Below are 22,743 nucleotides of genomic sequence, written 5' to 3'. Positions count from 1 at the left end.
GAGCGACCTCCTGCACTCGGACTGTTGGCTGCCAGTATTCAAAATGGCGCCGATAGCCTTTGCCCTTACTATGTCACAGGGGCTACCTGTGCCATTGGTCAGCCCCTGTCGCATGGTAGGAGCACAAGATGGCGCCGGCCATCTAGCTTTTCACTTGTGCAAGGGCAGAATTTAACCAGCTGCAAGTAGTGCTGTTTTCTTAGACAAGAAGGAAATCACAGCTAATGCTGCCTTACGTGATTTTGGGGTAGAGGAGGTAGCTTCTTAGAAATTTGGGTTTTGTATCTTTTCCCTTCCATTTCATATTCTTTTCTTGAACCATCCTCCATGTACTCTTGAACCAGTAGCACTAGATTGTGTTTAATGAGTCTAAAATATTTGTTTCTTTTCTTGCACAAGGACATATTGAATATTTTGAAATGGGAAAGTCAGCGAACACTTGCATTTTGATTTGTTAATTTCAGACCGGCAATCACAGCAAATTATCTAAACAGATATAATTCCCTCTTGATATGCATCTTCTGACTGGATGAGCTGTGCTCCATCAGGTGCCTGCATAATCATCTGGTCAAGAAACAGTTTAAAAAACATTTTTATCTTACATCCCTGGAATGGGAACATCTAGGGGTATGTGTGTGAATTTCAATATATTAGTCTCTCCTTCCCCATATATCTACATGTTTATAAATTCACTTTACATTTCTGTTGCTATTTAGAAAGATTTAACAACTGTAATCAAGCTTACTTATACTTTCACATGATCCACACTAAGCAGTATAATTCTGTGCATTCAGATTATTCTACACTAGAGTTCCTGTACGTACCCAGATCAGTCCAGACAATGGGTTGAGCCTCCTTTCCAGCAGATGGAGACAGACTAAAACTTGAAGGATGCCCTATATCAGGACAGAGTCTATCCTCTAACCCTCCAGTATTCGTCTGTCTCCAGCAGGTGCAGCATCTCCCCTTCGGTTCTCTGCTGTAGGCTAGTCAGCCTTTTTTCTTCTCTCTTTTGCTAGGCTCAAGCAAGTATTTCTTGTCAAAAAAAAACAAAAAACTAGAAGGGAATTTTGCCTTCTTTTTAGTGATTTTTCCTGTTTCTGTGTGGGAGACAGTGCCGTCTCCCAGCTCTTGCCCGGCTCAGGGGGGCTTTGCCCCTTTTGCAGGAGGGGGTTCCCTGCATAGCCTGAGTCCGTGGACGCTTCCAGGTGTGGGGACTGACGCTCTCTGGGCCTCGTTCCCCCCCATCTGGCTGCCGAGAGGGTTTTGAACCCGCTGCTGCGCTCAGTAAAAAAAAAACTGAAACAAAAAAACATTAGTTTCAAACTTTAAATAAGTTGCAGGTACTCACCTACCTCTAACTTATTGGCAGCAGTTGACCAGCTTTTTTCCTTTTTTTCTGGTCAGAGTAGGCCTAGAACCGGCAGCCAGACAAGCAGAAGGCAGCAGGTTTCCCTCCTGCTGTGCAGGCTGTCAATCAAGCTTTTTTTTCTTCAGCCACAGCTTAGCTATGTCCCGGCAGGCAGCCTGCCTTTCTTGTGGGCTGCCTTCTTCGCGTTTTTCGTGTCAGGGCCTCTGCAATGCTTGCCTGCCGGGTGGGGAAGGTCCCTCCTTGGCAGGACAAGCAAATTTAGCCCGGGGCTCCATTCCTCCCGGCATGACTAGGCCTTTCCTGGGTCGGCAGAGCCCGGGAACGGCCGCCATCTTGGATTTTTCATCGGGGCCCATTTCAGTGCTCCCTGGGGCTGGGGGGCCAGATTTTTTTAATTTAACCCGATTTGGCCCCCGCAGGTTCCCAGGAGGGGGTCCTGATCTTCCCTCGCCCCCCCTTCCCCCCCCCCCGGCAAATCCAGGGTCCCTTTTTCAGCGCATTTCGTCCTCCTCATGCACAAATCTTACTTAGCTAGCTTGCATGAGCAGGACGAAAGCCCCACCCTAACCCCCCCCCCCACCAAAAATCCCTCGCTCAGCACAGTTGACCGCTGGACCGGCTGCAGAGCCCCAGGGACCAGTTAGGGTGCGGGTGGTCCCGGGGGTGCCCCCCTTCCTCCCCCCCGGTGTCTCCCAGGTCCTCAGACCCCGCTGCTTCGTCGGATTCGGCGGATGCCCCCCCCCCCTAGAGGGGGATGACCCCAGAGCCCTTCATCTTTTTCGTAAGGAAGAATTAGAGCCCCTCCTTCCCTTTGTGTTGCAGGAGCTGGGTCTGGAAAGTCCCTCCGTGGATAATCTCATGGCCTCGCTCCCTAAGGATATGAACCCGGTTCTGGGGAGGCTCCGGGCTCCGGCCTCAGCCTTTCCCTTCCACCCCATGCTCAAGCTCCTTATCCTTCGGGAATGGGAGGCTCCTGAGGGTTCGCTCCGGGTGGGGCGTGTGATGGATAAGCTCTATCCCCTCCCGGAAGAGGGCTTGGAGCTGCTGCGATATCCCTCGGTAGATTCCAATGTCTCTGCGGTGGCCAAGCACACCACGATCCCGGTGGAAGGCTCCACGGCTTTGAAGGATCCACAAGATCGTAAGTTGGAGGCTCACCTGAAGCGCATCTTCGATGTTCTGATCCTCGGGGTCCGAGCGTCTTGCTGTAGCAGCCTCATGATGCGGGCGGGCCTTCAGTGGGTTCAACAGTTACTCTGCGCCCGGGATCTTCCGCCAGATGAGGCAGAACAAGCCGAACGTCTGGAGGCGGTAACCGCCTACGTATCGGACGCCCTCTACGATCTGGTCCGTGTGCAGGCGAAGGTTTTGGCAGTCGCTGCCCGGAGGTTCCTTTGGCTATGCCACTGGTCGGCTGATCAGTCCTCGAAGACTCGGTTGGGCACGCTGCCCTTCAAAGGTCAGATGCTCTTTGGCGAGGATTGAGAAGCTTATGGACTCCTTGGCTGACAACAAGGTCCATAAGCTTCCGGAGAACCACCCTAAGTCTTCCCAATCCTTCGCGTCCTCCCGCTCTCACTTCAGGGGCCAGCGTCGCTTCGCTTCTCGGGGGCGGGGCGGTTCGGCAAGGGGGTCTGCTCATGCTCAGTCCTGGTCGCAGTCCTTTCATGGCAGGTGGCCCTTTCGCGAGGGCCAGCCCGTGCGTGCCACCACCAAACCTGCCACGCAATGAAGTTCAGCTGACCCATTCCTCTGTCCCTTACCTCGGCGGCCGCCTCTCCCTGTTCTTCGAGGAATGGGTCAAGATCACGTCGGATCAGTGGGTCCTCGACATTATCAAAGACGGATACGCTTTCGAGCTCGTCAGGGAACTGCCGGATCTCTTTCTTTTTTCGCCTTGCGGACGGGCCAAGAGGGACGAGGTGGTCCAGACTCTCTCCAAGCTTCTGGATCTGGGGGGGGGGGGGTGGTCCCAGTCCCAGAGAGGGAGCTTGGCGCCGGCCAGGATTCTATTTACTTCACCGTGCCCAAAAAGGACGGGTCCTTCCGCCCCATCCTGGACCTCAAGAGGGTCAATCGGGCCCTCAAGGTTTTCTTGCCACGGGCACGCGCCCTCAAGCTGATCGATCAGGTCCGGAATCTGATTGCGCTACCTTCTCCTACAGCCTGGGATTATCTCCAAGTCCTGGGATCCATGGCATCTACCATCGTCCTTGTCCCCTGGGCCTTTGCTCATATGCGTCCGTTGCAGAAAGCTTTGCTGTCCCGTTGGCAGCCAGTGTCGGAGCAGTTCCACGTAGTCCTTCCGTTCTTGGATTCTACTGCCGATGAATTACAGTGGTGGCTGTCTCTTCCTCATCTGCTGCAAGGGATGCCTCTTCAAGCTCCACAGTGGACGATAGTGACCACGGATGCCAGCCTGTTGGGCTGGGGTGCGGTCTGCCTTTCTCAGTCCACCCAGGGAACATGGTCGCAGACTCAGTCACGCTGGCACATCAATCGACTGGAAACTTTGGCGGTCCGCCTGGCTCTTCAGGAGTTCCTTCCCCTGGTCCGCGGCAAGGCGGTACGAGTCCTGTCCGACAACTCCACCACAGTCGCCTACATCAATCGCCAAGGGGGCACTCGCAGTCCCCTGGTAGTCTCAGAAGCCAGCCGTCTCCGCGCTTGGGCGGAGCGTCACCTACAGTGCCTTGTGGCCTCTCACATTGCAGGCAAAGACAATGTTCAAGCCGACTTCCTCAGCCGGCAGTCGCTCGATCCGGGAGAGTGGGAACTCTTGGATGCGGCCATGGCTCTGATAGTGGACAGGTGGGGTCCCCCTCACCTCGATCTCATGGCGACTCTGCGCAATGCCACGGCCAATCGGTTCTTCAGCCGCTGGAGGGAGCACGGCGCAGAGGGCGTGGATGCTCTGGCTCTGCCTTGGCCAGCGGACATCCTTCTGTACGTGTTTCCCCTGTGGCCTCTGGTGGGGAAAATCCTCAGGAGAATCGAGCTCCACCGGGGTCCGGTGATTCTCGTCGCTCCCGAGTGGCCGCGAAGGCTGTGGTTCGCGGATCTCATCAATCTAGCGGTGGACGGGCCCCTGTGCCTCGGTCATCTTCCTCGTCTCTTCCGGCAGGGTCCTGTATTTTTCGACCAGGCCGATCGCTTCTGTCTAGTGGTCTGGCTTTTGAACGGCATCGCCTGAGGCGCAAAGGTTATAGGGAGGAGGTCATCTCTACCCTACTGCGAGCCCGGAAGCAGTCGACTTCTCTGGCCTATGTGCGCATCTGGAAGGTTTTTGAGTCCGCGTGTACGGAGGCGGGTGTCCCGGCGCACTCCGCCTCGATCCCTTTGGTTCTCTCTTTTCTTCAGAAGGGTCTCTAAGGGCCTCTCCTTCAGTTCTCTACGCGTTCAAGTCTCTGTGCTCGGCTCTCTCCTGGGTCAGGTGGACGGTCATGCCTTAGCGGCTCACCCGGATGTGATTCATTTCCTGAGGGGCGTCAGACACCTCTGCCCCCCCTCTCGGGCCACGTGTCCGTCGTGGAGTCTCAACCTGGTCCTTCGTGCTCTCTGTGCGGCTCCCTTTGAGCCTCTTCGCCACGCTACGCTCAAGGATCTTACTCTCAAAGCTGTCTTTCTGGTCTATTTCCTCTGCTCGCCGCATTTCCGAGCTTCAGGCGCTGTCCTGTCGGGAGCCCTTCTTGAGTTTCTCGGATTCCGGGGTTTCTCTCAGGATGGTTCCTTCCTTCTTGCCTAAGGTTGTCTCCGCTTTTCATGTCAACCAGTCGGTCGAACTCCCAGCGTTCTCTCCGGAGGAGATTGCGGGTACAGCTGGTGGCAACCTCCGTCGGCTAGATGTAAAACGAGTCTTGCTTCGCTATCTCCAGGTCAATGACTTCTGGGTATCGGATCATCTCTTCGTCCTTTGGAGTGGTCCCAACCAGGGTAAACAGGCTTCTAAGACCACGATTGCGCGGTGGTTGAAGGAAGCCATTTCCTCGGCGTATCTTTGTTAAGGTCGTCCGCTTCCTGAGGGTCTGAAGGCCCATTCTCTGCGTTCTCAGGCTACTTCTTGGGCGGAGAGTCAATCTGTCTCCCCGCAGGAGATTTGCAGGGCCGCCACTTGGACGTCTCTGCACACTTTTGCTCGGCACTACCGTCTGGATGTACACGCTCCGGTGTTTGGTTTCTTTGGGCGGAGGGGGGGACTGTCTCGGTCCCACCCAGTTTAGGGAAGCTTTGGTACATCCCACTGTCTGGACTGATCCGGGTACGTACAGGAAAGGAAAATTAGTTCTTACCTGTTAATTTTCGTTCCTGTAGTACCACGGATCAGTCCAGACGCCCTTCCCTGTCTGTCTTCTGTCCTCTCGAAGCTTATTTTCTTGCAGGTCTGCAGATTTTCCTAGTTTTTCTTTGTGCAAGATTACTGAGCAATTACACCGGAAGCCTTGGCCATTTTCTTATACCAAGTCGATGCAAGAGCGTATAGGTATACTATGTTTTTCTACATTATTCTATATTTGCTCCGTTGAGCTTTATAGTTACTTGCTTGATCCTATTCTTGGGTTTCTTGTTTTATGCTTTGACAAACGTTATACTGAAGGCTTAGAGGATAGGCTCTGTCCTGATATAGGGCAAACTTCAAGTTTTAGTCTGTCTCCACCTGCTGGAAAGGAGGCTCAACCCACTGTCTGGACTGATCCGTGGTAGTACAGGAACGAAAATTAACAGGTAAGAACTAATTTTCCTATTCCTTGCTAGCATCAATAACCACATTACACTTCAGTGCTCAATTCATAATAGGCTGTGACAACATTAAACTACAATGGGTCTGCACATTCTACACTAGTGACATATATAGGCAAAGACTGCCATTTCTCTTTCTATTTCTGTTAAGGCCTTCTCAATGATAACACAATCAGGCCTATTTCTGCTTTGTGCAGGTCACTGATCACATCAGCTATTTTGCCTGATCATTGGTCACACGATTCTCAGTTAGGCAGATGAGAAGAGAGAGGACCCAGGCATTCTCCTATCCCTCTAAATCCAATATTAGGCTTAAGGCAACGTGAGCACTAGCAACTGTGCCATTCCATTTTTTTCATCTTTAGATTTTCTGGCTCTCTTAAAATGCAAAATAATGTTTATATTTAATTAAAAATTGTAGTTTTGCCAGTTTTCCAAGAGCCATCTTTTAAGAGAACAGCAGGAAAAGTGGTCAATAGGTAGGGGGAGGAAAATGGGAAGGACATCACTGCAACTAGGATATAGGAAAATCACCTCAGTGAAGTAAAACATTGTGAAACTTGATTCAGAAAGTCATTACTGATGTGTTTCATGTGTAGAACTGAATCATGCAGTTGAAAAGGTCAAACCAACCAGTAAGTTTGTCAGAGTTGACTTTCTGCAGTGTGTAGCCCTCATCTATGGGGCAGACATTTACTGGCTACAGTTATTTGAATGACAAATGCAGCCCTCGCATATTTCATCTTTTTCTCCTCTTGAAAGTTTCAAACTTATTTTCCTTTATTTCACAGGATTATAGTGGTAGCAAATTTCTTAGAAATTCTTCTTTATTCACATCATAAACAAATGTAAAAACAGACATCTTAGCTGCTCACCGTTCATACTAACTTTCCCCACTATTTTTTCCATGAGAAATACATTTTATAAATGCCTACAGTTTTGAACAAAGCTCTCCTTATACAAAGAAACTTTCCCCCAAAGTGACTGATTAATTCTTCCCTACTGATTTTTTTTTTTAATTTTTACAAATCAAAATTAAATCCCTTAAACAGTTTGAGATACAAACTGTTTGGAACCTGGGCTTCTGAGGACATGTCCTTCCGATAAACTCTTAAGGTTTTGACAGCAATACAACCCAAAGATATCCAATAATGAGTAATGACTACTTACCTGTTAATTTCCTTTTCTTGAGGGACAGTCAGATGAATCCAGAACAGGAGTGCTATACACCTCTACCAGCAGATGGAAACAGAGCAAACTGACATCACAGTATATACAGTGACATCAGTCTGCCAGTATTCTCTTCAAAAGCAACTGTGGACAGACTAGCAAACTTGATTAAAACAGATACCCATTTCAATACTCAGCCAACAGGCAACTCTGAGCTCAGACATGAAAGTATTAGCACTAGTCTAGGGACTGGACTAATACCAGTAATCCCTGTAACACGTAGCCATGCAGGAGGACCATAATACAATCATTTAGCAGCCAAGGGAGGGAAGATGGATTCATCTGACTGTCCCAAAGAAAAGGAAATCATCAGCTAAGTAGTAGTTTCTCATTTTTTAGCATCCAGTCAGATGAATCCAGAACAAGTGGGATGTAACCAAGCTAGATTCCTCCCCACCCCCTCAACTTCCAATATTAAACCAGAGACCTCATTGGGCTATAGTGATTCCCCCAGAACCCTTCAAGTTTTAGGGAGGCATTGGCTTCTAATGGGGGAGTTCTCCCCCCACACCCACCCCTGATCCCCCCTCCCACTCCCCTGTACCTCAGAAGGCTGATGTCTATAAGAGAAAGGGCTCAGGGCAAGGTTAGGTCAGTGCAATTTTGAAAAATGGTGCCTCTATATTGCTCCATGGTGCGACCGCGCCTTGAATACTGTGTACAATTCTAGTCGTCGCATCTCAAAAAAGATATAGTTGCGATGGAGAAGGTACAGAGAACGGCAACAAAAATGATAAAGGGGAAGGAACAGCTCCCCTATGAGGAAAGGCTGAAGAGGATAAGGCTGTTCAGCTTGGAGAAGAGACGGCTGAGGGGGGATATGATAGAGGTCTTTAAGATCATGAAAGGTCTTGAATGAGTAGATGTGAATCAGTTATTTACACTTTTGAATAATAGAAGGACTAGGGGGCAATTCCATGAAGTTAGCAAGTAGCACATTTAAGACTAATCTGAGAAAATTCTTTTTCACTCAATCTCTAATAAAGCTCTGGAATTTGTTGCCAGAGGATGTAGGTAGTGCAGTTAGTGTAGCTGGGTTCAAAAAAGGTTTGGATAAGTTCTTGGAGGAGAAGTCCATTAACGGCTATTAATCAAGTTTACTTAGGGAATAGCAACTGCTATTAATTGCATCAGTAGCATGGGATCTTCTTAGTGTTTGGGTAATTGCCAGGTTCTTGTGGCCTGGTTTGGCCTCTGTTGGAAACAGGATGCTAGGCTTGATGGACCCTTGGTCTGACCCAGCATGGCAATTTCTTATGTACTCCCAAATAGGGCAGGAGGCTGCTCGCAGTCCACTCAAAACCGCACGTGCAAAGGCTGCATCCGTCCAGGCTTGCACATCCAGACAATAATACCTGGAAAAAGTGTGTAACAAGGATCACGTCGCAGCTCTGTAAATGATGGGAAACAGCAATTTCACTTCCGCCCATGACATTGCCTGAGCTCTAGTGGAATGAGCCCTTACTTGACTAGTTAATGGCTTCCCAGCATCAACATAAGCAGCCCTGACTCTACCTCTTTAATCCAGCGAGATATTGTAGCCCATGAGGTCGGCTCTCCCTGCCTCATGGGCTACATTAGCCTGCCGTGAAGGACAAACAGGCGATCCTTCTTCCGTAAAGGCTTAACAACTTCTAGATACTTGACAATATGTCGCTTGACATCCAAGGGTCGCAACAGATGATACGTCTTTACATCTCTCTCTCTGTCCAGAGATGGCAGGGAGATGGACCGATTCAAGTGAAAGTCAGTGACTGCCTTTGGTAAAAAAGAAGGAACAGTACGCAGCTGTATCAACCCTGGCGTCACTCAGAGGAATGGCTCCTGGCAAGACAAGGCCTGCAGTTCGGAAACCCTATGTGCAGAACAAATTGCCATAAGACATCGTTTTCAAGATCAGTAACCGCAAGGTCAGTTTACACATCGGTTTAAACATAGGGCCTGCTAAGAAATCCAATACCAAATTAAGATTCCATAAAGGGACCGTAAACTGCAAAGGAGGACGAAGATGTTTCACTCCTTTCAGGAAATGGACTACATCAGGGTGGGCCAACAAGGAACCACCATTCGCCTGACCCCTGAAACAGGCGAGAGCAGATATTTGTACTTTTTTTTTTTAATTTTTTATTTATCAATCATTTTAAAATATTTATCAGGCAATCACACTTGAAATGCAAAAACACATGTTCAGGCATAAATTTCACATAAAAAATGGAGGAAAAACCTTTTTTGACAATAAAATAGGACCACTATAGGGACCAAACATGATTCCTGATATCCACAATCCAAAGGAAATAACAAGAAATATAGTGGTTACAGGTCAGTTACATTATTTCAAGATCAATTTGTGCTCCATAAGACTTCCTTAACCAGAGACTGGAAGCTGGCCCAAATCTTCACCCTTATTACTAAAGAAATTTACTAATTGGGAGGGAAGAAAAAATTGGTATGAAACCCCTTGATATTTTAACATGGCAATCTAAGAACATATAATGATCCCAATTGCTGTACGCTAGGTCTTAATAGCAGGAATTGTTGCCTGTGTTTGCCTGGATAGATCCGGGAACATCAGAATTTTACATTTGAAAAAAAGATTCCTTTTGATTTTGGAAGTACTTTTTGAAAATCCATTCTTTGTCTGAATCAAGTAAAAATGTAACAATCAAGGTAGATGGCACTGCTGTTTCTTCATCCGACTGTTCCAATAAATCAGATATATTCATCTTTGGTAATACTTTCACTTGAGCCTTATCTTCTTCCTGAGCTATAATCTTTTTAATTGTTGGCACGTAATACACTTTAGCAACTATAGGAAGTGTTTCTTTTGGAATCTTTGAAGATTCTATTAGATACCTTTTCCAGATATCCATAGGGGAAATATATGGAATCTTTGGAAAATTTATGCAGCGTATATTCTTAGCACAAGCCATATTTTCTAGATTCTCCGACTTGAAATTGAATGAATTGTTTTCTTTTACGATTTCTTGTTGGGTAAGAATTAAACTTTCAATTTTTGTATTTTATGAATCTTGAATCTTTTTAACTTCACCCAAATCTTTTTCTGCTAGTCCCAATCTTTTATCCACTTTTTGTACCATTTTAGAGATATTAGTAACTTGCGAAGAAACATTACTGTTCAATATATTAATTGCTTCCCAAATCGTTTCAAGGCTAAACTCCGAAGGCCTCACCAACTCCATTAACTAAAATGAGAGATATTTGGGTTCTTTGTCACAGCCCTGGGTTACAGCAATTCGAGCAACATTTTTACCCGGATACAAAGAGGTCTCTCCTACCAGCAGCGAGGGCTCCGGAACAAGAAACTCACCCAGGGCACCAACTTCCGATCCCTCAGAGTCCCTCCAACGATGTTGGGGCTGGGCCTCCGCTGGAATCTCGGGCGGTGATCTTACAACCGGAGATAAAGTTGTCATCAGCTCAGGGGAGGTTGCAGGCTCTTCTTCCCCCTGCTCCACTTCCAGCGAGCCCTCCTCAGTTTCTCTGACCCAATACACGTGGGCGTCCATCGGCCCCACCAGCACTTGAGGTGAGGATGTCTCTGGGGCTAGACGCTCCCTTGCCCTGCGTTTGCGGGCCAAATCAGGCATATTCTGCTAGGAAAAGAAATCAGGTAAGAGAGCAAGACGCCCAAGCAACCCGCTATGCCTCCATCTTGGGTCACGTGGTCCGAAATTTGTACCTTTAATCAAGCCATTCTGGAAAAATTACAGAATGAGCGGGATCTTGACCAAACAAGGAAGAGTACCGCGATCCTCACACCAGGCCTCAAACACTCTCCAAACCCGCACATAGACCAAGAACGTGGAGATCTTTCTAGCTCTCAGTAAGGTGGATTCACTGCTGCAGAGTATCCATGCTTCAGCAAGTGAGCCCTTTCAAGGGCTATACTGTAAGACAAAATAGAGTGAGATCTTTGTGAAGAATAGGTCCCTGCTGCAACAAGTTCCTACGCGCCGGAAGTCAAAGGGGCGAGTCTTCCAGCAGCCTCCTCATATCCACATATCACAGTCTCCCGAGCCAATCTGAAGCGATCAAGAGCACCATCCCTATGTGGTGCTCGATCCTTCGAACCAATCTGCCCAACATGGGCCATGGAGGAAAGGCATACAATAACTTGTCTTCTGGCCACTCCTGCACTAGGACATTAATCCCCAATGTCTTTGGATCTCTCCTGCAACTGAAGAATTGCAGAACTTTCACATTGCGAGAAGTCACTAGCAGATCTAGAAATGGGAGACCCCAGTGATCCAGAATTAGCTGAAACGTCTTGTCCGACAACACCCATTCTCATGGATCCAGACTTTCCCTACTAAGAATCTGTTCTTAAGTTGTCTTTTCCTGCTGTGTGCAAGGCTGTGATCATCTGGAGACGCACTTCGGCCCATTCCATAAGCTGATTTATTTGCTGTGACACTCGTTGGCTCTTGGTTCCTCCCTGCCGATTAATGTAAGCCACAGTCATTGCATTGTCCAACATTATCCGGACTGACTGACCCTGCAGCCTGTCGCTGAACTGCAAACATGGCTTGCAGTCTATTAATGTTCCAGAGAGATTCCTCTGCATTCCAGCAACCTTGCACTGTCAGCTCCTGACAATGAGCTCCCCAACCATGGAGGCTCGCGTCTGTTATCAATACTAGCCAGTCCGGTGCTAAGGAAAATCCCTTCCTTAGATGATCCGCCTGTAGCCACTTCTGCAGTTAGGAGGAGACCTCCATCAGGAGGTGGAGCTGAATCGAATAGTCCTGAGACTGTGGGTTCCACCGAGACAGCAGGGAGCGCTGAAGAGGATACATATGCACCATTGCCCATGGCACCACTTCCAGGGTTGCTGCCATTAAACCAAGTACTTGCAGGTAGGACCATATGGTCGAGCGCAAAGTGTTCATCAACAGACGTAACTCTGCCATCAAGTTCTGAATATGAGTTTCTGGCAGGAAATCCTTGCCCTGCTTTGTATCGAACCGAACCCCAAGTTTTCCAACAACTGAGCAAGCTGAAGACTGCTCTTGGCCAGGTTCACCACCCAGCCAAGTTCCTATAATAGGGAGGTCACCAAGCAGCTCTCTTCCAGTGACTTGGCTTGAATTAGCCGGTCGTCCAAACACAGGTGTACCTGGATCCCATCCTTTCTCAACTGTGCCACAACTACTACTATTACCTTAGAAAAGATCCTGGGAGCAGTGACCACACCAAAGGGTAGCGCCCAAAACTGATAATGGCATCCCAGAACTGCGAACCGCAGAAAACGATGTTCTAGTCAGATGGGAATGTAAAGATACGCCTTGGAGAGGTCAGAAATTCCACTGACTGCATGGCCATTATAACCGAGCGCAAGGTTTCCATGCGAAAATGCTGCACTCACAGACGACAGTTGACACCTTTGAGATCCAGGATGGAGCGAAATGAGCCCTCCTTCTTGGGTACAATGAAATAAGTGGAATTTTGCCTCGTATTTTCTTGAGATGTGGGTACTGGAACCACAGCCCTCAGACTGAGGATCCTTGCCCATGTATCTTCTATTGCCTGCTGCTTCTGTGGGAAGGCATATGCCGTCACCGCCACGCTAACAGCCAAGTCCACACTGGCTGAAAAACCAGCTACCGGACCAAGGCACTCATCTGAGGGGCCACAGAAATCACCTCAAGAATTCTCAACTTGGGGAGGGACCATTTGTTATCACCCAGGAGAGCAGGGTGAATTTATGTTTCCTTTTTCAAATTGAAGCAAACCCCAGTAGGGAGATGCATGTCTATCATCTGCTGGAGACGGAGAATACTGGCAGGCTGTCACTGCAGGTGTGTATATACTGTGACATCAGTTTGCTCAGTCTCCATCTGCTGATAGAGGTGCATAACCCACTTGTTCTGGATTCATCTGAATGGATGCTAAGAAATGTATTTTTCATTAGCATTATCTTCCATATTACTAATGCCCAGGTATTCTGATATAAATTGAAGCAAAGAGAGATAAGGTGACTTGTCCAGGGTCATATAGTCAGTGCCAGAGCCAGAATTAAAAGACAGAAAGTGAAGCAAAGAGAGATAAGGTGACTTGTCCAGGGTCATATAGTCAGTGCCAGAGCCAGAATTAAAAGACAGAAAGTGAGAAAAGACTCGCCTGACACCATTGCATCAGTGGTGTAGGCTGAGTTCAAATCCCATTATTCTCCTGCCTCTAACCACTGGACCACTCCTCATCCTCAGGCTGCCACAGTCGGCGTGGTTGGATCACATCACTTGTATATACATCCAGGACTGCAAGACAGGTCACTCGCAGGCAGTAGTTGGTGTAGATCTTAGAAAGCCCATACTTCCGGGACAGCATTTTCATGTACTTGCCCAAGGTATCTTTGCCGACAGGTACACCATTGTACCAAGCACCTGGCTCTGGTGGAGCACTGGGCTTTGGCCTCTGCCAGAACGCAGAGTGCCCTGGATGTAGCTTCAGCAAGTATTTCTCAAAAGACATGACTGGGCATTTTGTATTGCCTAGGTTAAAAAAAAATGTATTTAAGAAAACAAAATGTATGATTTTTTTTAAAAACAAATTTATAAAGTGCTGTGTTACCTTTCAGTTCATACATCCGAGGTCCAATTCCCTCATTTGCAGCCTTTTCTCCACTGGGACTCCTCAGGAGGAGCTGGGAACTTTTTGCTACATACTTATGACCCAGTGAGTCAATAGCAATTTGGAATTCCTCCTTGTGGAAGTCCCTTAACTTATCACTTCCCCGGTTGCAAAGGTGGAGCATGAGGTCGATAAAGACTTTGTGCTGAAGACCAGCAGGTGTGTTTAGGTCACAGCTTCCATAAAGTTTCTGGAAGTCTTCCATGCTCAGTGGCTCTTTGTGCTGGACTTTGCCCTTCCCCACTCTTTTTAACTTTTTGAACATTGCAGCCATTACAGTATTGGCATTTTTGAAGGCAGGATCATGTACAATGTCTACTCCCTTCATCTGGAGAAAGTGTTTCTGCAGACCATAGCGGAATGTGGTGATGGACGTTTTTGCATAATAGTCACCATTAGGCTTCCGAAGATGAGCGTAGAACTCACACAGGAGACAACTAAGCTGCCGACTGTCATATTCCTCTACTAATTGGTAGTCAAGCTGCTTTGCTCGCAGGTAGTCTTTAAACACTGACAATGAAGACTTGATGACAGTCTTCGTATTCTGGGCTTCTTTTATTTCGCTTGTTAGCTGTAGGTCATTGTCAGGCAGGAGCACACCATACATGTTTGCCACTGTTGAATAAGGACAAAATATAACCCATACTGTTAACAGGAGAGTTCTGAACAGTATCACAGAGCACAAAGGGTAATCGACCAATAAAACTGCATGACTGGCTGACATCCCTACTCTCTCCTCTCCACTCCCCGCTGCTTCTTAACATTGTTCAGCTGTCACTGTACTGGGACATAGGCAGATAGCTATTCTACTGCAGACAGCAGAGTGGAGCTTTTGCAGTGGTAATACAATACAAGGCAATACAAAATGCCAATCTGAAATTTATAGGCGACTGACAATAATAAGTTAAGTCTTTGCAAAAGGTACTTTTATGAGAATAATTTCAGATATTTTAGAACATCTTATGGGAGCTACTTTTACTGTATGTTAAGTCTTGCAAGTTTGGGCTGACAAAACCATCCTTTTGCATAAATCTGAGCAAGGCAATGGCCTTTATAATAAAGAGGAGGTACCTTTCACAAAACTTACAATACAGTGGAAGTTGTCTAACCCAGAGCTTGCATATTTTGCTGGTTTCTGTATTAACATAGTTGATAGTCTTGACAGTCTGACCCCTTACAGCAGCATATGTTAACTCATATAGTCATGAAATTATCCCAATTTCTCTTAAAAACGTTCAGTGATGGTGAACATACAACCTCTCTGGGCAGAGTATTCCAGAATCTTATCTTTACATTAAATTTCCCATTTATAATTCTATGTATGTTTCCTGATTTTTCTTCTGTTTCTGGCATTGAAATAGTTTTAGTTACCCAAGCAAAGAAATGTAGAGATGAACATTCCAGTTACTGAGCAGCTAAGACTGCAGGTCACAAGCACAGATGAGCCACTCCTGGTTTTCCCTGCTGCTGCTTCAAGGTGTTCTTGAAGGTATTTCTCAATATGAAAACCTTTGAAACAAGAGTTAAGAACCCAGGTCGGACTCACCTGTTTCTACGACCTGGAGCCAGAGGGCCACCCCATGAAGAATGCAATGAAGACTCAGAAGCTGGTTCTCAGCACTGAAAAGTTGTCCTATGCGGTTCCCATTGTTAACTGTCATGCAAGAAAGGACTCTGAACTTTCACCTCATATCTTTATAAGCGTGCTAGTACAGGGTTCTATCAGCCGATGCCCATAGGCTCCCAGGATTCTGTGGCCGGGGAGAAACTGCACAATTAGCCTGTTGCCCATAATTTACAACCTGCCACACAATTAACATTCCTAAAGCTTTCCCACCTCTTAATTCAATCCCTGAAAGAAAGCTACAGGATGCATGCCTTCAGTTTCTGCTCCTGCTCCAGCCCCTCCCTCTAAACAGTATGCAAGGTAGGGTACAGGAGGTGAGACTGCTGATAACACAGCTGAAAAAGTTACTGGTCCCTAATCCAGCCCCTACCCTTATATTTCCCTCCCGTCCATTTCCTCCTGTCCTAAAAGGAACAGGAGAAGAGGGTGAAGTTGGAATGGAAAGAAAAAGCAGTCAATGTTTGATCTCTAATATCATACCAAGATGATTTTGATATAATTTCTGGATGGAATTATGTCCTTTTAGAAGAATTGTATCTTTATACCAAGGTTCTTGAACCTGCATTTGTGGCCAACCATACACAAGCTCAAAGACTTGGATGTTTTTCGAAGTCTGCTACTGCAGGTGTCCCACGGCTAGAAGAGAGGTCATTAATTTCAATTCACAGAAATCTTGACTTGCAGTACTCCTGACAAGCTTCAAACTTAATTCAACCTCTTTTTGTGTCTGTTACCATGTATGTACCCAATATATGCACACACATTTTTCTGTGTAATTAACTGCATGACAAATTGCTGCTGCTGAGGGCATTTTCAGCAAACATAAGTTCATATGCTCAAAAATACAAGGACTTTCTCAAGAAAATATAAAAAGGATCATTGCACTATTTCAATTGAAAACAAAAATAACATTTCACAGTTAAAAGTTTGCAACTTACATGTCTTAATTAGTTGATTTTTGTACTTTGTAAATCTTATTTGTATATACTTTTAATATTGTTTAAAAACAACTAATGGTATTCAGTATAATATTTACTTTTTTGTATAGTCAGGTGTGAATCTTTATGCAATGTTATGTAAATTCTATTCAGAATTTTGAAAAATCTCCCACAGAATCTTGAAAAATATCTGCAGCAGGAAACAAGATGCTCTGCTAATAGTCATGCTGGTCCTAGAGAAAAGTGACTGCTCTGTGTTTTTTGACGCTGGCCTGCCTCACATTCTAGGTTGCCAACTCTACAGGATTGTCATGGAGTCTCCAGGTATTAAACTGTAACCTCTAGGACACTGCTATGAGCAAACCTGGAGAAAACTCTTAGGGAATTCACTAAAAGTGCTCCTACATATGCCTAGTAATACTATAGAAATGATTATTAGGAGTAAAACCAATGCTGAATAATGAATCATATACTAATATCAGCTTCTGATTAATTTCATATTCTTGGAGACTGTAGCCCAGACAGTGTTTGCTCAAGGTTTAAAGAAGAAAGACAACATAAACAAAGACAGTCAGTCTCAGGAGACCTAATTTTTGTAAGGTAAATGCAATTACATTTACTTTTTTATTTTAAGCACTCTTCAATCAGGGCTGAAAGTGAGATTTCATTGCACCATTTGTCTTAGGACATAACTTCAGCAAAAGAAATCACCAATCAGTTCCAGAAAGTTGGAGCATGGCTTTGGCACCAATCCTATTAAAAATGTATCTTGATCCAACACGACTGAAATAGGATTAAAGTTAAAAAGCAATATGAAATCAATATATAAACAGTTTTCATTTTCTTCCTTGTTTTATTAGTCAAAAACATTTATGTATTCATTTCTTGAAAGTATTTATTTTATAAAACAAAAACATATGTCTGCCTCCCCCCAACACACACACTCTTAAATATGCATTTTTAAATCAACCACATTTTAAAAAAATAAGATGCACCTGGGCACTTCAAAAAGGCAGCATGCACAGCTCAGGAGATGGAAGGAATGTGGTTGCTGTTATAGGAGTGTTAAAAGGAGAGTCAATCAGTACTGCTGAATAGGCGCCTTAGCCATTGCATAATGGTGTCACCTAGTGACAAAACTCAGGGTACAAATATATTGGGTTCTTGAAGAAATTGCTGTGGCCCATAGCTCAGAACTCAGTGTACAATGACTTTCTAAATAGTAGAGAAAAAGATTTAAATTATTGGGAAAAACTCTGGGCAGATAAGAATGAAGGTTTATGGTGCCATAGCTCCAGCAGAAGTCAGTTCCAATTGAGCTGGAAGCCCAATAGAAATAGAAAAACTAAAGGGCCAAATAATGGTATTGAACCTCACACTTTGAGGATTCTATTTGCAATGCGTCCCATGTTGTTACGATTCCTCTCGTAGCTGGAGCCACGGAAGGCCTCTCACTTTTCTCTGGCGGCCGCTCCAAAGCTGAGGCCTCGCCTGAACTGGCTTTCAGGATTTTGCTCCATGGCCTGGGAGGCCTTCGATGTCATCGGGGCCTGCCTGACGCCTGCTCCAGTCTCAGCTTGGACTTTCTGGTTTGGGCCCCGCAGCTTCTCTCTATACTTATAGGGCCAGCCAGGTGTGGCCCATCGGAACTCCTCCCAGGGAGTTGCCTGCTTTCTGGCCTATAAAAGGGCTTCACTTTCAGCTCTGCCTTGCATCGGAGTTTCCTGCTCCTGGAAGTCTTGCCTTCCAGCAGTCCGTCAGGTCTATGTTCTTCGTTGGAGCTCCATGTCCTGTGTTACCTGTTCCCGATGTTCATGTTCCAGTTCCGTTCCTGATGTCCGTGATCCTATCCTGATGCCTGCTACTCTTGGTTCCTTCTCGCCATCCTTCTTCATGTCCGCAGCTCAAGCCTCCAGAGGGACCCTCCCTGCCTGAAGCCAAGTCCTGTCTTGGTCCTGTATCCTTGCCTGAAGCCAAGTTCCATCTTGGTCCTGTGTCTTGAACTCTGTCTCACCCTCGGATACTTGAGCTTGCTCCGTCCATGCCTAAGACTCTGTTTGAACCTGCTCCATCCTAGCGTGGTCCGCGACCAGCCACTGGCGGCTGTGTAGGGCGCACCCCGGTGCAGGCCTCTTCAGTATCTTCGCCATGTTCCAGCCTCAGCCTGTCATACCTCGTCTAGAGTCTGCCTTGCGTCCAGCGTAGTCTGCGACCAGTCCAGTGGGTCTGCCCTGGGGTGGACTGAGTAGGGCGCGCTGTGTGGTAGGGCTCAACCCAGTACTTCGCTTGCTTCGGAATCCTTGCCTGAATTCCTTGAATACCTTGAACCTTGCCTCGTTTGAGTCCTTGTCTTCAGTGCCTTGTTCCTGTGTCTTCGTTTCCAGTGCCTAGTCCTGAGCCTTCGTCTGCCCTCGTCCGGAGTCCGGCCTACTGTTTCTTGCCATTCCAGCGGCAGGTCCGAAAGGGCCGGGAACGGTTGGAGGACTGTTCATTACCAACATCATGTTTGTTGGTTCCAGAAGCATGCAGGTCCGGCAGAGGGTTGGACTGTGAGCGTCCATCCATGCTGGGACGTGCCTTGCCTACCCTCGGTGCTTCTTGGATTCGTCTGGGACTGTGCCGAGGCTCAAGGGCACACAATCCCCTCGAGTGGGACCACTCCCTCAGTGCTCCCATAACAGTATGCAAGGCCTTCCGTAACACCTGTAGTGTTTTATATGCCTTTGTCTTTGCTAGAATTTAACAGTACCCGACACCCTATAATGGAGAACAGCAGCATTGCAGTACATATTCAGCACTGAGAACCAGCCCCAAAAACTGTAGAGACTCATGTAAGTGCTTCTGACAAAAGAGAATGGCTCCATTCAGATAAGAACTCCTGCTTTGCAGGATTTGATTCACTCTACAGGGTCAATCTTTTTAGAAGAAATAAAGGCAAAGACAAGAAAATACTTAACAGTACCTGAATGTAATCCTCTTTGAAGTGCTTGAAAAGCAGAATATAAATAAAAAAAATACATAAAAAGGATCTAAGGAAGAGGAGGCAAGGAGGGGCTCCTTTGTAAGATCTGTCCTGCACTCAGAGATGGACTTGGGAATTAAGAAAGTTAAATTATACTTAACTGATGATTTTCTTTCCTTGAGTTCTGCTAGTCCAGTCAATACATTAGGGAGTTACCTAAGCTTCTCATTTGCTAGGGTGGGAGGAAGACAAAGCTTTGTTCAATACACCTGCTCTGAAGGCAGAGTCCGCCCTCACAAAGCACATCCAGTCTGTACTGCTTTGTGAAAGTATGCAGGAAAGACCAAGTGGCAGCACTGTAGATATCTTCTGGAGATATTGCAGAGGCTTCAGCCCATGATGTTGCTTGGGCCCTCTTTGAATGGGCTCACTTATTTATTTATTTTTCTATACCGACATTCGATTTGACATATCACATCGATTTACATATAACAAGATGTCTAAGGCGAACCTTATAATGACATGGTACATTATAACAGCATAACTGAGTAACTGGCTACATACAAATAACTGTTTTACAAGATAAGCCCATCTTATCTTGTATCTTATCTTATGCCTACCAAACAGACCTCATAAGCCTATTGAGGTCTGTTTGCCTTCAAGCATGCATGCTGAGGCAATTGCTCCCTTATCCACCTAGCAATGGTGGCTTTGGAGGTTGCTTCACCTTTCCAAGGACTGCTGAATAACACAGATAGCTTGTCTAACATCCCAAAGTTGTTTGTGGCCCTTAGGTATGTCAATAACATATGGTGTATGTTGAGTCAGCACACGTCGCCCATCTTGACCTTTGACTTTGTCTCCACTGAAGACAGGTACTGAAATTGATGGGTTGATGTGGAACACTGAGGCCAGCTTTGGTAGGAAAGAAGGGACCAGTTGGACGGTCAGAATCCAGGAAAAGACCAGATAGTGGTCTCTACAGGACAAGGCCTACAGCTCTGAAATACACCTTGCTGAACACACCACCACCAGAAAAGAGGTTTTTTATGGAGAGATCCTTTATGAATGCTTGCTCTGTTGGCTCGAACGTATCTTTGGCTATTGCCCTTAGTACCAGGTTAAGGTCCAATTGCAAGATCACCGATTTGAAAGGTGGACTTATCCATTTTATCCCTTTCAGGAACAGGATAACATCCAGGTATGAGGGTAATTGGGTGCCTTTTACTTGACCCCTACAGCAGATAAGTGCAGCTACCTGCACCTTGTTATGAAAAAAGTTTATCAAGGGCACAGGGCTTATCACAACCTTTAAGGAGTTAAGTGACAATCCTTTGCCAAGTCCATCTGGAGGAAGTCCAGGGTATGACGCATTCCTGCCCTTCCAGGGGGTATCTCTTGCTTATTGCAGAAGTTCTCAGACAGCCACCAGAATCTAATGTACAAGAGAGATGTTGATGGCTTACGGGCCTTTAGTATGATTGAAATGATGGCTATAGAGTAGCCTGTCTTACGCAGGCATACACTTTCAAAAGACAGGCCATAAGAGAAAATGGAGCTGGGTTTTCATTAATATCTGTCTTTGCCAAAAGAGGCCCCTTGTTCCGAGAATGCACAGTGGAGTTCCCACTGTAAGTCTCATTAAGTCTGCATACCAGGGCTTCTAAAGCCAGTCTGGCACTGCTAGGATCACTAAGCCGGGATGGCCCTCTATTCTTTATATTATCCTATCCTCATAGGGGCCATGGAGGGAAGGCATACAAGTGTTCAGCTTGCAGTCAGGGGCATACTATTGCATCTATGCCTTAGGAGTTTGGCTCTGCTCTGTAGCTGAAAAATGTTGCTACCCCAAACCAAATGTACCTGATACTTCACTCTCGACGCATATCCAGCATGGCTCTCTGCTTCAACGGCATGGGAGAAAGACTGATACATCACGAATTTCCAGCATAGCTCTCTGCTTCAACGGCAGGGGAAAAGAAAAACTGATACTTCACGCATATCCAGCATAACTTCAACGGCAGGGGAGAAGAAAAAAGGATTCACACTCACAAAGCGGGGAGTAGCTGGCTTGTTACGGCGGTTACTACCCCAAACCAAATGTGCCTGATACTTCACTTTCGATGCATATCCAGCATAGCTCTCTGCTTCAACGGCAGGGGAGAAGAAAAAAACTGATACCTCACGCATATCCAGCATAGCTCCCTGCTTCAACGGCAGGGGAGAAGATAAACAACCAATAAGGGCTGTATAACATAATCTGGGTAGAAACAAATAAGCATGGGTGTAGCTTGCTTATTGCGGCGGTTACTACCCCTACTACCTCTAACTAATCAAGCTAGATATTTCACTTGGATGCAGCTCCATCACCGCTCTCTACATTAATGGTGGGGGTGGAAGGGAATTAGAACCAAGAGCTAAGAGAAACAGATAAGTATGAGAGAAAAAATGAGGGAAGCTTGCTGGGCAGACTGGATGGGCCATTTGGTCTTCTTCTGCCGTCATTTCTATGTTTCTATTATATCTTGTCACCATTAGGTCTGCACCTGACCGCCCCTGGCCATTTACTATCATTTGGAAGGCCTCTGGGTTTGATTCCCATTCCCCTGGATCCAGTAAATTCCTGCTGACGAAGTTGGCCTGGAGCTTGTCTTTCCCTGCTATGTGAATCGTGGAAAGCATGAAGAGATTGACTTCTGCCCATTCACAAAAGCAGACTACCTCCCCCGCTAGCACGAGGCTGCGGATGCCCCTGTTTGTTTACATACACCACTGCGATGGTACTGTCTGACATCACCCTAACTGCTCTTCCCCTGAGTAGTAGAAGGAAGTGCTGGAGGGCTAGTCTGATAGCTCTTGGCTCTAGGCTGTTTATCAGCCACTGGCATTCTTGGTCCGCCCACTGCCCTTGAACCACCTGTTCGTGGCAGTTGGGGGATTATAATGTCAACCCTTTCCCTAGGTAGGTGGGTTGAATCCACCAATCTAGGCTCTGCCTTACCTCCAAGGGTACTGGTAATTGACACTGGTGAACCTGTCCAGCAGGGGACTAGCGTGATAACAGGGCTAGTTGCAATGGTCTCAAGCATTTCTGGCCCATAGCACCAAGGCCATTGCTGCCTCCATAAGACCAAGCACTGGAGGTGTTTCCAAGCTGTGTTTGCTACCTGTCCCAGGAAGGACTGCACACCTTGTACAATCTTAGACACTGTTTTGGGTGACAACA

At 46.5% G+C, this 22,743-nt stretch overlaps 1 protein-coding gene across 1 annotated transcript in view; it reads right to left on the bottom strand.

The window, feature by feature from the left end:
- Positions 1 to 12,803: 12,803 nt before the first annotated feature.
- Positions 12,804 to 22,743, bottom strand: part of LOC115094356 — a 50,053-nt gene continuing 40,113 nt past the window's right edge. Inside the window, exons 4-5 of the mRNA XM_029607328.1 lie at positions 13,931 to 14,605; positions 12,804 to 13,851 (exon numbers count right to left, since the gene is read on the bottom strand). Of these exons, the coding sequence (XP_029463188.1) occupies positions 13,538 to 13,851; positions 13,931 to 14,605 (989 nt within the window). The 3' untranslated portion in view covers positions 12,804 to 13,537. The remainder of the gene's footprint in view (positions 13,852 to 13,930; positions 14,606 to 22,743) is intronic.

This window comes from Rhinatrema bivittatum, chromosome 6 (genome assembly GCF_901001135.1).
Source record: "Rhinatrema bivittatum chromosome 6, aRhiBiv1.1, whole genome shotgun sequence".
Classification (NCBI taxonomy): Eukaryota; Metazoa; Chordata; class Amphibia; order Gymnophiona; family Rhinatrematidae; genus Rhinatrema; species Rhinatrema bivittatum.
Note: the sequence above shows the minus strand (reverse complement) of the source record. Positions and strands in the feature narration are given on the sequence as shown.